This window comes from Barbatula barbatula, assembly GCF_947034865.1.
Source record: "Barbatula barbatula genome assembly, chromosome: 21".
NCBI lineage: Eukaryota > Metazoa > Chordata > Actinopteri > Cypriniformes > Nemacheilidae > Barbatula > Barbatula barbatula.
This window is the reverse complement of record NC_136784.1, coordinates 5,524,509-5,537,257: the sequence shown is the minus strand read 5'-3', so window position 1 is coordinate 5,537,257 and position 12,749 is coordinate 5,524,509. Positions and strand designations below refer to the sequence as shown.

Below are 12,749 nucleotides of genomic sequence, written 5' to 3'. Positions count from 1 at the left end.
TGTGTGGTGTGCCATGCTAGACTCCATCTAGAAGTATTTTGAACGGCATTTTGTCAATTGTATGCATACTTGGTTTGTGACCTGCCGTGTTTGTACTTTTGAAATAATTGACGCCACACACTGAATTAGTGTCAAAAAGATAATTTTTTATCATATTAATATAACAATTTTAAGTATAAAATAGCATAGAAATCTATCTTCATTATTTTATTTTTATATATTTTTGCTCTCAAACCGTAGGACAAATTTACATTGTATTTATTAACTACCCATGTACAGTTCATATACAGTTTGATTAAATATGTGTGTGTGTGTTTGTGTGAATATATTTTAACTTTTTAAAATCCATGCTATATTTACACAGCTAAGCGAACGATTGCAGTTATGCTTCTTCTCCTTAAAATACATCCAACCTCACCATACTCTTTGAAGGCGGATTATCTAGGTAAAGTAAATTGCTGTTAATAATCCGTTAATTGAGCCCGTTCATTATTCAGCAAGCATTTTGATACCGTGTTCTGCAGTCTTGGGGGACGACGGGAGACGAGCTTCTTGTTGTGGTTTCGCACAGGCACGAGACCTCCATTTACCGGCTGCTCTAGATGAGGACGTAACGACGGGTAAAGGAGACAGACCCCGTCTCTTTCCCCTGGTGTTGCTGTCACCTCTGCTTTGCTCTTCCCTCCCTATTGTTTGAAGCTAATGTAAAACGCACTGTCTATATGACCCATTTTAGCAGGCCATTAGCATAATTTGGCTGTCGCTTGGCCACCGAGTTAATGTACTTGCAAATGACAGGGAAAGTGTGTTATACGACCTTAGGGTTTTTAAAAATTAAATGACAAAGTAGGCTGCACTTTGCATAAGTATGGACTTGACATTGGAGTGTGTGTGTGTGTGTATTTGAGTGAGTGAGTGAGTGATATTTGCAGTGTGTGTTAGTGTAAGGTGAGATAAAAGCATTTACACTATTGTATTTTCGTTCTTTCATCTACTTGGCCATTACTGATTTTTAAGGTTTTGGAAGAGATACAGGAAGCATTCGTCAAATTTGGTTATGATATTTTATATGGTTTATGAACCTGGTGAAAGCTACACATATATACGCCTGATATATTATTATATTTATATTCCTTTAAAATATAAAAATAATTCAGTTTAATTATTCATCAGGGAGTCTCTAATTCAGTGTCTGAATCTAATTCATGACTGATAACTTCAGTTTTTATCATAAGTCAGCATTATATCATTAAATTTCCAATAACTATTTGTTCTTCTCTCCGACTGATGTAAATCTCTTGATTTTATGCAGCGGTCCTAGTTACAAACCTCCATCTATACTCGTCCGGAAGTATCTAAAGCGAAAAGATGAATTTGGAGTGCAGAATGGAATGCCACACCAGTTCTTTAGGGGCCTGGAGCTATTCTGCCATATGGTGGCCTATTCCACACGGAGGATGGTGGGGTGGGGAAGCTGGGCCAGCCTTTTACAAGAGATGCTTAAAGAGGCAAAGCAGATATTAATTCAGAGAGTCTACTCCGGAGTGTCCGCAGGAGCACCCATCACTGTCAGCGGATAAGGCGAGGTGGGCAGGGTCCGTGTAAAACGCCCGTCTGCACTTCAAAGCCTTCTTTTGTTTAGTCTATAATAAAGTTAGATGTGTCTCGCAGAGAAAGGGACGAAAAAAGCCTGGAGACAGAGCACAAAGAAAGTCCTCAGAGAGGACGATTGTGTGCGAGATGGTGAAAAATGTGACTTTCTCTTCTCGTAGGTTCACATCGGGCAAGAGAGAGAGAGAAAGCGAGAGGGGTCAGATTTACAAGCCGAACCCCCCTTACAAATCTGTCCATCTCCGCAGTGGCCTCATTACTTTGAACAGCAGCCATCAATCAGTGTGCGTCCGCAGAATGGAAACGGCGATCATTATTCGCCGCTCCAAATAAATACGATTACACAAGAAAGCGTGAAAAGAAAAACGTTACAAACAGGTTATGTGGAAAAACTCACCTGGGAAACAGTCACGCATCGCTATACCTACACAACATGTTTGTTCCAAGATCTTGTGAGCTTCCTATAGACGCAGCTTTGTAGGTGCAATTCTGGATTAGTGGCTGTTCCTAAAAGGTGGGCAACTTGATTATCATGGCTGCCCTTCCGAAACCTAAGATGTCCGAATTCACTGTTTTTAGAAGCTGTCTGTGTCTGTTTGCTTTGGTAAACAGTTTTTTTACGCCAAGTAGTTGTAATATGTTGTATGTAATACACACAATACAGTCATTTCTGGAAGCAGCCCATTTCACCGTGGCACATTCGCAGTTCGGCAGACAGTCCTGGCAGATTGCAGAAGGCCATAAGTGGACCGGGGCAGAAAGCATCGTGCTACCAATGCCTTGTTTTAACTGCCCTGGAAGAGAGAGGGGGAGAGAGAGAGATTGCTGCATTCTCACTGACATGCAGAGCATTACCATAATTGGCTTTTCTACATGATAGGACAGAGGAAATAATAATGTCATTTTATTTACAGCCTTCAGTGTCTTACCTCCCCCCTCTCCCCTTCTCTCTCCATCTCCCTTCCTGTCTGCCTTCAGCGTGCTTGCGTAGGTCAAAAGACATGGTTTGATCAGCCCTGTCCAAAGGCATCAAAGTTGAGTGGCATGTAATGGAGACCCAGTGACAAACCACATCGGCCGGCCAAATAAGACTTGCCAGTTTTCCCATTAAAATGTCGGGTAAACGGCACGGCTTTCCCCTGCACACTCCAAAACCACTCTGACCGGCTAAATCAGCAGGCTGAGGGAAGGCAGAATTGGACATTAGTAGTGCAAATGACTGTAGTGATTGCCCGCTCTCCTCCTCAATAAAATAAATAAATAAAAGGAAGGAGGCGGGGGAGAGGAGCAACGACAGTCGAGGCAGGAGAGGCCGTCGGCATCTGCGATCTGTCCGTGAGCATTCTCTTCTCGTTCTTCTTTGAGTTTGGACACTTAGGCCTGACGTTTCTCAAACGGACCAGATGCACCGATCAGACGAACCTGCTTTTGTCCAGGGGATCTTTTAGGAACGCTGGGAATGTGTGTGAATGTGGTTGATGGGATATTTCTTTATTTTGTATTTAGGTTTTATGCATTCTTTTGTTAGACTTAGGTTTTAAGTAGATAGACATTTAGCAAGACATGAACAACAATGTTTCAGTTTTTAAATACTTCACAGGCATAAAAGCTACATGGAACTGATATAACTTTTAGAATTGTATAGAACCGTTAAAAAAATTTCTTTAAGACAAAATTATGTACGTGGCGGAAAAATGTAAGTGCAGGGCCAGTGTTGTTTATTAATTATACAAAACATTTATTTCTGGAAGATCCATTTACAGGGATCCATGATCGTACAATGATACAAATAAAGTGGTCATGGAATTAGTATAAATGTGTTTATTTTTCTAGCTTTTTCTGCTCTAAAGCATTACATTTTTTATCTACATACTACATTTTTTATTGTTTTGCTCTTATAAAGTAAAGCGTACAAGCCACAGTCATGCATGACAGATTTATTTGAAGTTCACGAATCGGTCTGAATGATTCTTTTGCCAATCTGAATTTGAATATTTTTTAACTCTTATCAAAAACAATGATTTCCAAGGTCATAAATAAATTATAGAATTTTCTTCTTTCAGAAACCAGACTATAGAGTCAAGCCTAGGTAAATCTCTGCTGTTTGTTGGGCAACCGTATGCGGATCGCAATGCTCGAGTGCTCGCATGTGGGCGGTGTTTCTAAGTGTTGGCACTGGCTATGTTTGTGTGTGGTGTCATGAGTCCAAAGCAAGAAGGTTCACTCTGCGGCTGATCTTTGTTGGCTGAGACGGTGTGCTCTGCTCGTATGTGTATGTGTGTGTGTCCGGCTCATGTCCCGTTGCTGTGTCACCTGTCTAAACTTGGTGAGATCTCCGCAGCCACAGTGACAGCTCCACTCTGGACACAGATGGCCACGTTCACCCCCGCAACACACACACAGACACTGACACACACCTCTCACATCTTGCACGCTGCATACATGCATACAACCACAAGGCCTCTGTGCTCTGCCTGATCGCTTTAGATGTTGCCGGGCGCTTGGGAACATGCACACCTTTGTTCCATCTGTCCGTGCTTGTGTGTGTGTTTATAGGTGTTCTTTCAAACACACCAACACTTTGTTCTCTTACTAACAAACTTTATTTTTAACTTTGAAACCAGACCTAACCGCTTTGGGTTATGATTGTTGACCAGTTGACAATTTTTTTCTATAATATTTCATTGTGCTTTAGCTCATAAGATCAATTGGTCATCCTGTTTGTGTGTTGTTCTTGTTGGCATACCAGGTTCAGAATTGCCCAAGTGCATCTTGATACTTCGAATGTAGTCTTGCACATCCCCAGTTCCCAACACTTCACAAACATCCCCTCTCTGCGAATCAAGCTTCTCGGGCCTTTCTCGTCCCTCGCTGTAAAAAGAGGCTTTTGAAGCAACTATTGATTCTCTTAATTGTGCGTATTCTCAACAAATTATCTTTGTGCTTTTCTCCAGACAATACAATGCAGGCTTATTTTTGACTGACAAACACAACAGGCCCCTCCCCCCTCCGATCTACTCTTAATCCGGCTCTCATTGTTCGGCGTGATGTTAAAAGCAGGCCTCCGATAAGAGATGTCAGCAGTCAAACTTCTGATTGGGTTATTAAGTGTGAGCTGTCGTTGCCGTCGTCTGGTGCAGCTCCTATTTTTTTTTTTTGACGCAGATGGCAAAAAATTGCCAAGTCTGGTTTGACGTCTTGATGCGAGGACAGTGACATGCCAACGCGCATGCCTGTCAGATGCCACGCGGTGTCAGGGCCTGAGGAGACACGCTCGATTTAGTGTCAGGTTCTGCCCATCTCTTTGCGTAAAAAACCCTCTTTTGCTCTCTTCCACCCCCCACCCATTTCACTTTTCCTCTCTCTCTCTCTCTTTGGCCCTCCATCCACTTCTCTATCACTCTCTGTAATTATAGCAGAGATGAAAAACTTCTCTCTTTGTTTTAACGTGATAAGCTGTCTTAAATGCCGCAGTGACTTGAGGGAATTATCAGGGCTTCAATCCACTGAACCGTGTTGCGGCTTGAATTTCTTTTAAAGCGATATTTGGATAAGTGATTTATTTGACAGTTTGTAATGTTTATTTCACCAAATCCTTCTCGCTTTATACCGCCTACTTGATTTCTCAGAGGAATTGACGGATTGAAATCCGTCTCGGAGCTCAAGGCTCGGATCCTTTTAAGAATATCCAAGCGCGCATGCAAATAACGCGAACGTCGCAGCTGTTCGCGCCCCTACGGCTTCCTCCGTGCGGCAGTAAATGGCACCTTACAAACATCAGGTACGGAGTCCGTTCCGATTACGTGTGCTCAGCTGCACGCCATTTGAAGCTGACAGCACATCTGCTTCAACCACTGAGACGGATCCTGGCATCTCGGACAGACATCTCCTGGTGGCTTGCTGAGATAAAGGAACGACTCTTCAAGCGCAAGACTGTTTCTCTAGTCTCCGCTCCCTCCGTCTCCACATCTTCTCCCCTTTTTTCCTGCTCTGTCTCTTTCTATTGCCTTCAAAGTAGTGCTGGCTGTTGTTGTTGGCTTTTCTTTTTGTGTTCTCCTCAAAATGGCTGATGCCAACAATGCCGTTCACGCAAAGCGAACGTGAGGCTTTTTTATTGCCGGACATGCTGTGAAAACACACGTAGGCACACAAGCGCACTAAAAAGAGGTACTTCGATGTTGTTCGATGACTGGGAGCTCATTTCTCTTTATCTCCCGCTGTAGATTGAAAACAGCTTGATGAAACAGGAATGTAATCCTACCGTTCCTCATTTAGCACTTGGTCTTATGGACCTTTATTCTCTATTCATTAAGCGAATTAAACGAGAAGTATTCTCTCTCTCTCTCTCTCCCTTTTTGTCTCGCAGCTGCGGGTGCAGACAGTGGGCTATCACTCGGTTTCTGTCATAGCTCTGTTGAAACACAATAGAGCGAAGCAGCTTTTTGTGGTGGAAACATGAAACCTTACATTTGTGAACATCATTGCTCCGTTCCTTTTCCCTCATGTAATACATCTGACAGTACATCTTATTACCGCACATTTAGAAGAGGAAAATAAGCATTTTCTCGTGCGTGGAGTCTGCAACATTTCAGTATCCTCTCTTTACCCTGAGAAATAATGTGCACTTAGCAGTAATGCGCAGCAGTGCCAGCTTTATTTGCACAAATAAGCATGAATGTGTGTTGCTGTGGTGAGAAGGTGGCCTGATGCTGTTTTTGCTAAACAATCAATGCGTTAACTGGTTCTTACGAACCTTATGATCAAGACATTATTTGGTAAAAATGCAGGGAAGGAAGACATTGATGGTAATATTTAGAGAACAGGGCATTTATTGTACTGAAATTTATATACATTTTTGGAATATCATGTATGATTCATCAGTGAATGTTATTTTAAAAAAAAAATATATATATATATATATATATATATATATATATATATATATATATATACTATTATAATTTGCATTAACAAATTTGTATGTAGGCGGACAAGCCATTTCGAGTATTCACACAAAAAGGCACGGCTCATAGGCTGTCAATATTCTTAGTGGCCAAATTATCTGTAAGGGTTTCCATATTTCTGTTTATATATCCCCTTGTCTTTCTTTTTGATCTTCCCTATCCGTCTTTCCCTGTGACTGTGCACGCTCTTGACTCTCAGAGAGTTAGTACAGCATGGACCATGACAACATGACATGCCATTTCCACTTGCATTTTAGCATCGCTCGCTGCGAGAACTTCCATCGCTTCTGCCAACAGCATTGAGGCAAGCTGCACCCCGCGCTGCATCCCTGGCAATAACTCAGAAGCAATCTCACACTCAGAGGAGTCTAGCTTGGCTAGTGAAAGGGAGAGCTGGATCAATGTCACACACAGCCTGTGCCCTCTAACTACAGTGAAAAGGAGGACGAGAAAGCGAGTAGTCAATATGGTGCTCGTAGTTAGAGTTCATGTTTTGTGTGCGACTGTGCTGTTGAGAAATGATAGGGGATTTTTACTGGGATAGTTGGTTTTTAAATAAATGTTTTGATGGCAATTTATTTACAGTTCCTATCCCCATTTCTATATTTTAAATAGCATTACTTGTTTATTTTCTGTGCATCCTTAAAGTTCACCTGGTTTTTTATATCCCTATTTTTGTGCTTTAGAGGGCTGGTTTTCAAAGGACTCTCCTGTGCCCTTTTTACCCTTGCTGAGCTGTTACACTGAATAGCTTTGTTAGTCTCAGCAGTGAAGGGTGCTATCTATCATAGTCAAGATATGGATGTTTGCCACTTTATAATTGCAAACCTGCGTCCTCTGCCAGGACTATTGACAAAAAAATCTCTTTAGGATCATTATGTAGGCATGCACACACACACACACACACACATGCACTGATGCTCCCCCCAACACCGAATACTTTTAAAGCAACGTCACAATGTAGAAGTGCCTTTACGTATTCAACAATTCATGTTAAAGTTGCACATTTTGGGGTGGTTTTGTCTTACATCTCTTTTCCTTCTGCTTTGTTTTCTTCAGCCTACGTGCCAGAGGACGAGCTTAAGGCAGCAAAGATCGATGAGGAGCATCTGCAGGACGACGGCCTCTCCTTAGACGGTCAGGATGCAGAGTACCTGTGCAACGAAGAAGACGACGGACACGAACAGCTGAGCTACCAGAATTCACCACTCAGCAATGGCACCAACCCAGACGCCGGGTATGGCTCGCCCCTCAGCGACACCAGCGATCATCTGGCTGACTTCAAAAGCACATCCTCCAAAGAGGGCCAGGATAAAGAGGAGGTCGAAGACATGGAGACAGATGCAGGACTGTCACTGCAGGACAGCCTGGCACAGATGAAAGCCGTCTATGCAAACTTGATTTCTGATGCTTCCTGGTCAAGTATCACGAGAGACATTTTGAAAAGCAAGCAGGTTAGTGCTAGCAGTACCAACAGTACCGCAAGCAGCCACAAGGGGAACAACAATGTTGTGGGCAGCCACGTGAGCAACGTTGCAAGCAGCGGCGCTAGCAGCAGCAGTAATGCTAGCGCCAGCACCAAGACAAATGCAGCACCAAGCAGCAATTCTTCAAAAGCCACCAACCATTCTAACAACGGAAACATCAATGGTGCTAATAGTGGGGGTGTTGCATATGACTGGCACCAAGCAGCACTTGCAAAAACCTTTCAGCATACTCCTTACCACCTAATGCCTGAACCAAGTCTCTTTAGCACAGTGCAGCTGTACCGGCAAAACAATAAGCTGTACGGGCCTGTATTTACAGGTGCCAGCAAGTTTAGATGTAAGGACTGTAGCGCAGCCTACGACACACTAGTTGGTCTCACGGTTCACATGAATGAAACGGGTCATTACCGTGATGACAACAAGGACAAAGAGGAAGACAAGGGCAAAAAATGGTCCAAGCCAAGGAAGCGATCCTTAATGGAGATGGAGGGCAAAGAAGATGCTCAGAAAGTTCTGAAATGCATGTATTGTGGCCACTCATTTGAATCACTGCAGGACTTGAGTGTCCACATGATCAAAACTAAACACTACCAGAAAGTGCCTCTCAAAGAACCAATGCCAGCTCTTGCCTCCAAGCTGGTGTCCTCCACCAAAAAGCGAGCGTTTCAGGACCTGATGTCTCCATGTTCACCTGAGTCCATCTCCAGCACCCCTGGTATTCCATTGGCAGAGACTGCATCCACCAAAGATCAGAAGATTTCCAATCCATATGTCACTGCTAACAACCGCTATGGTTACCAAAATGGTGCGAGTTATACCTGGCAGTTCGAGGCACGAAAAGCTCAAATTCTTAAGTGTATGGAGTGTGGGAGTTCCCATGACACCTTGCAGCAGTTGACTGCCCATATGATGGTGACTGGACATTTTCTCAAAGTCACAAATTCTGCCTCTAAAAAGGGAAAGCAATTAGTGTTCGACCCTGTGGTGGAGGAAAAAATCCAATCCATTCCTCTTCCCCCCACAACAACGCGTCTGCCACCCCCCACTATTAAATCGCAACCAGAATCACCAATACACCTTTCTGTCATGGATGAAAGGAAGGAGGTAGAAGAAGAAAGAATGGAGGAAAGTGAAGAGAAGAAAATCAAGCAAGAGAAAGAAGATCCTTCCGAGAGGGCGGAAAAGACAGAGAAAACTAGCCATTACAAATATCTAAGAGAGGAAGACCTTGAGGAGACTCCTAAAGGTGGTCTAGATATTCTCAAGTCATTAGAAAATACTGTTTCCAGTGCAATCAGTAAGGCTCAGACAGGTACACCCACTTGGGGTGGATATCCCAGCATTCATGCTGCTTATCAGCTTCAAGGGTCACTAAAAACATCTCTACCTGCTGTTCAGAGTGTTCAGATGCAACCAACATTCAATGCCAGCAGCTTGAAATCTTTCACCTCGGACTCCAATGCTCTGATCCATTCTCCAAGTAGCCCGTCTCCACCTCCAAACCATAAAAGCAATGTGCTAGCCATGGAAGAGTTGGTAGAGAAAGTGACAGGCAAAATAACTTCCAAGAAAGACAGGGAAGAAAGGTCTACAGAACGTGGTTCTAAACATATGCCTGCTGAATTACCTTCCCCTGTCCTTAAAGACAAAAAGGAATTGCCGAGACCAGATGATCTTAGCAAGCCAACAAAGAATGGCACAGTGGATAAAGAGTTTGAGCATGTTCCTCATCGGGAAGGGGAATACAAGGAAAGCCATGCCGATAACCCTGTTAAGAATGGAACGGAGGTCTCCAAAACACAAGTCAGCAATGGTTGTGGGAATTTGGGAATTATTACTGACCACTCACCAGATCAGCCTTTAGTCAACCCCCTCAGTGCATTGCAGTCCATTATGAACACTCATTTGGGAAAGGCCTCTAAAACTGTCAGTCCACTTCTAGACCCTCTAGCAATGCTTTACAAGATCAGCAACAATATGATGGAAAAACCCATGTACAATCCATCTCAGGTCAAGCAAAGTGAGCCAATCAACAGATATTACGACAATGACGACGACCAGCCAATGGACTTGACAAAGTCCAAAAGTTCCAATGGGCCCACAAATAATTGCTCATCTACTGTTATCAACAACAGCAGCAGCATCACAAACAGTTCCAGACCCATCTTGTCCACTTTGTCCGAATCGGTCTCATCTCCTCTTCGAGAGAATGCGTTAATGGACATCTCAGACATGGTGAAGAACCTCACAGGTCGTCTGACGCCGAAATCATCGACACCCTCCTCCATATCTGAAAAGTCAGATGGAGATGGCTGTGCTTTTGAGGACGGCTTTGAGGATCTCTCTCCTGTTCAGAAGAGGAAAGGCAGGCAGTCAAACTGGAACCCTCAGCATCTGCTGATCCTTCAGGCTCAGTTTGCATCCAGCCTTCGAGAAACCCCTGATGGAAAATATATCATAACAGACCTTGGTCCTCAGGAGCGTGTACATATTTGCAAGTTTACAGGTCTCTCTATGACCACCATCTCCCACTGGTTGGCAAACGTCAAGTACCAACTCAGGCGGACAGGTGGAACCAAGTTTCTGAAGAACATAGACTCGGGCCAGCCACTGTTCCTGTGTGGTGATTGTGCCTCCCAGTTTAGAACTCCCTCCATGTACATAAACCACTTAGAAAGCCACTTGGGCTTCAGCTTGAAGGACCTCTCAAAGTTATCAATAGACCTCATAAGAGACCAGCAGACCGTCACGAAAATGATCACAGACAAGACTTTCAGTGCACTGGGCTTGACTGAGGAAGACTCAAATTCCATTTTTCAGTGCAAACTGTGCAATAGGACTTTTGTCAGCAAGCATGCGGTGAAACTACACCTCAGCAAAACGCATGGAAAGTCACCGGAGGACCACCTGATCTTTGTTACTGAGCTGGAAAAGTTGGAAAAAGCTTAAAATGTAGGCTGGTGGCAGTGAAGTGACTGGATCGAGAATCATTGCACTACATCACTGTACTGCACTGCGCCTGAACTGAGCCTCAGTCCAACTTGCGTTGTACAACTGCCTGAATGGACCATGAACTGTTTCAGTTTTTTCCTTGTTGTTTTTCAGTCTCATGATTTCTAACTCTTGCTTTGTATTGTATTTATCTGATATGTGTCGGTTATGTGCATGTTTTTTCCTTTCATCTTTTGAGTGACTTCATATTCAAACAGAATTTACAGTTTGTACTCTGTTGAATTGGGAATGAAACAAACATGGTATCCATGGGCATGGTCTAAAACGAAATGGCAAGAGAACTTCTGAATAGAATGAATTGCGTTGAACACTTAATATACCTTAAAAAAAGAAATTAAAGCTCTCTTTAGTGTTGAATGTTATAAGATTATGTATAAAAAATAAGATGGGCCTATTTCGTTCATTTGAACTCAGAATTTCACATATTGGCTTGACATAAATCAAACTCTAAAACCCTTTTGAAGTGAAAACAATGCATCAGATTTTGTTGAGTCTTCTAAACCTTGGAGGATAATGAAGATTTTGACTGGCTGCCTATGATTATACACTCTTTGGTTTTTCAAAGGCATTTCTTTGTTTTTAATTATCATTGTTTTTTGTTGTTGTTGTTGTTGTTGAGTATCATTTTATACAGTAGCAATTTGAAACGTATGCTTTGGTACCACTGTTTCTCTTTCTATGGTTTCACTTCACTTTCAACCTGTAAAGACTAAATTTAAATCTTATATACAGCACATAAATTTAAATGATCTGCAAAGATGTGTAAATTTCCATCATCATATCTTGCCAATTGCCGCAGCTCTACATTATTTGTATGGTGTGCATTCTTTTATATTGTCATTTTATATATAGTAAACAAAAGGAAATATGTACAGAGATGTATATGCAGTATATGTGCTGTAGAACCACAATCCATCCTTTAGTTTTCAACGAACTAAGTTCTCTGATGTGGTAAATATGAATTGACTGAAGGAAGTTGCATCTATGTCGATGCATGTTGTTCGAGATGGAACCAAGCAATGCAAAACATGAAATACTGTACATTTCAATGTTTTATCATGCCATTGTGAAAAGTCCCATTAATTCCCTAATTAAAAAAGGAAAAAATGTTTTTGTCCCTTAATTGTAAAATAAAACCTGAAGCATTTCTTGATTTATGTTGTTCTCTGCTTGTTTCATTATTGTGCATTCTCTTAAGTCAATTGTTGAAACATAATTTTTCAGAATTTACCGTACGGTTTGAGTTGATCAAAATGATTTTAGCTTCACAAAACATCTGAATTAAATTATTCTTATGTGCATTTTAACTCTACCATTTGTACAGTTGTTAGTAACACACTAAAAAGTGTCAAACTCCAACCGTTGTTGGGGCAAAGTGAAGGTGACGTCCACAACCCAACTTTAGTATGTTTGAAATGTTGCTGCCTGTTGTGGCAGTGTGAGCCAGCCGTTAGACTTTCAATGCCGCTTTATCTTTTCGCTGTTGTATGTAAATGGGAGAATACGTTTCCAGACACAAAACCTGCTGGTAAACCGGGAACGCTCGCTCGAGGTAGCCAAAACTGAAAAAGAACTTGTGGATTTAACGCATTTCTATAAAGCCTCTATATCTGGCTTCTCGGGACCGATTCTGTAGCATTGATCCAGCCCTTCCCCTTTTCCGGAGGATCTTAGC

General features: G+C 42.4%; 1 protein-coding gene across 1 annotated transcript in view; it reads left to right on the top strand.

The window, feature by feature from the left end:
- tshz1 (teashirt zinc finger homeobox 1) overlaps positions 1–12,224 on the top strand; it is a 29,700-nt gene extending 17,476 nt beyond the window's left edge. Inside the window, exon 2 of the mRNA XM_079484564.1 lies at positions 7,635–12,224. Within this exon, the coding sequence (XP_079340690.1) occupies positions 7,635–11,011 (3,377 nt within the window). The 3' untranslated portion in view covers positions 11,012–12,224. The remainder of the gene's footprint in view (positions 1–7,634) is intronic.
- Positions 12,225–12,749: the final 525 nt, after the last annotated feature.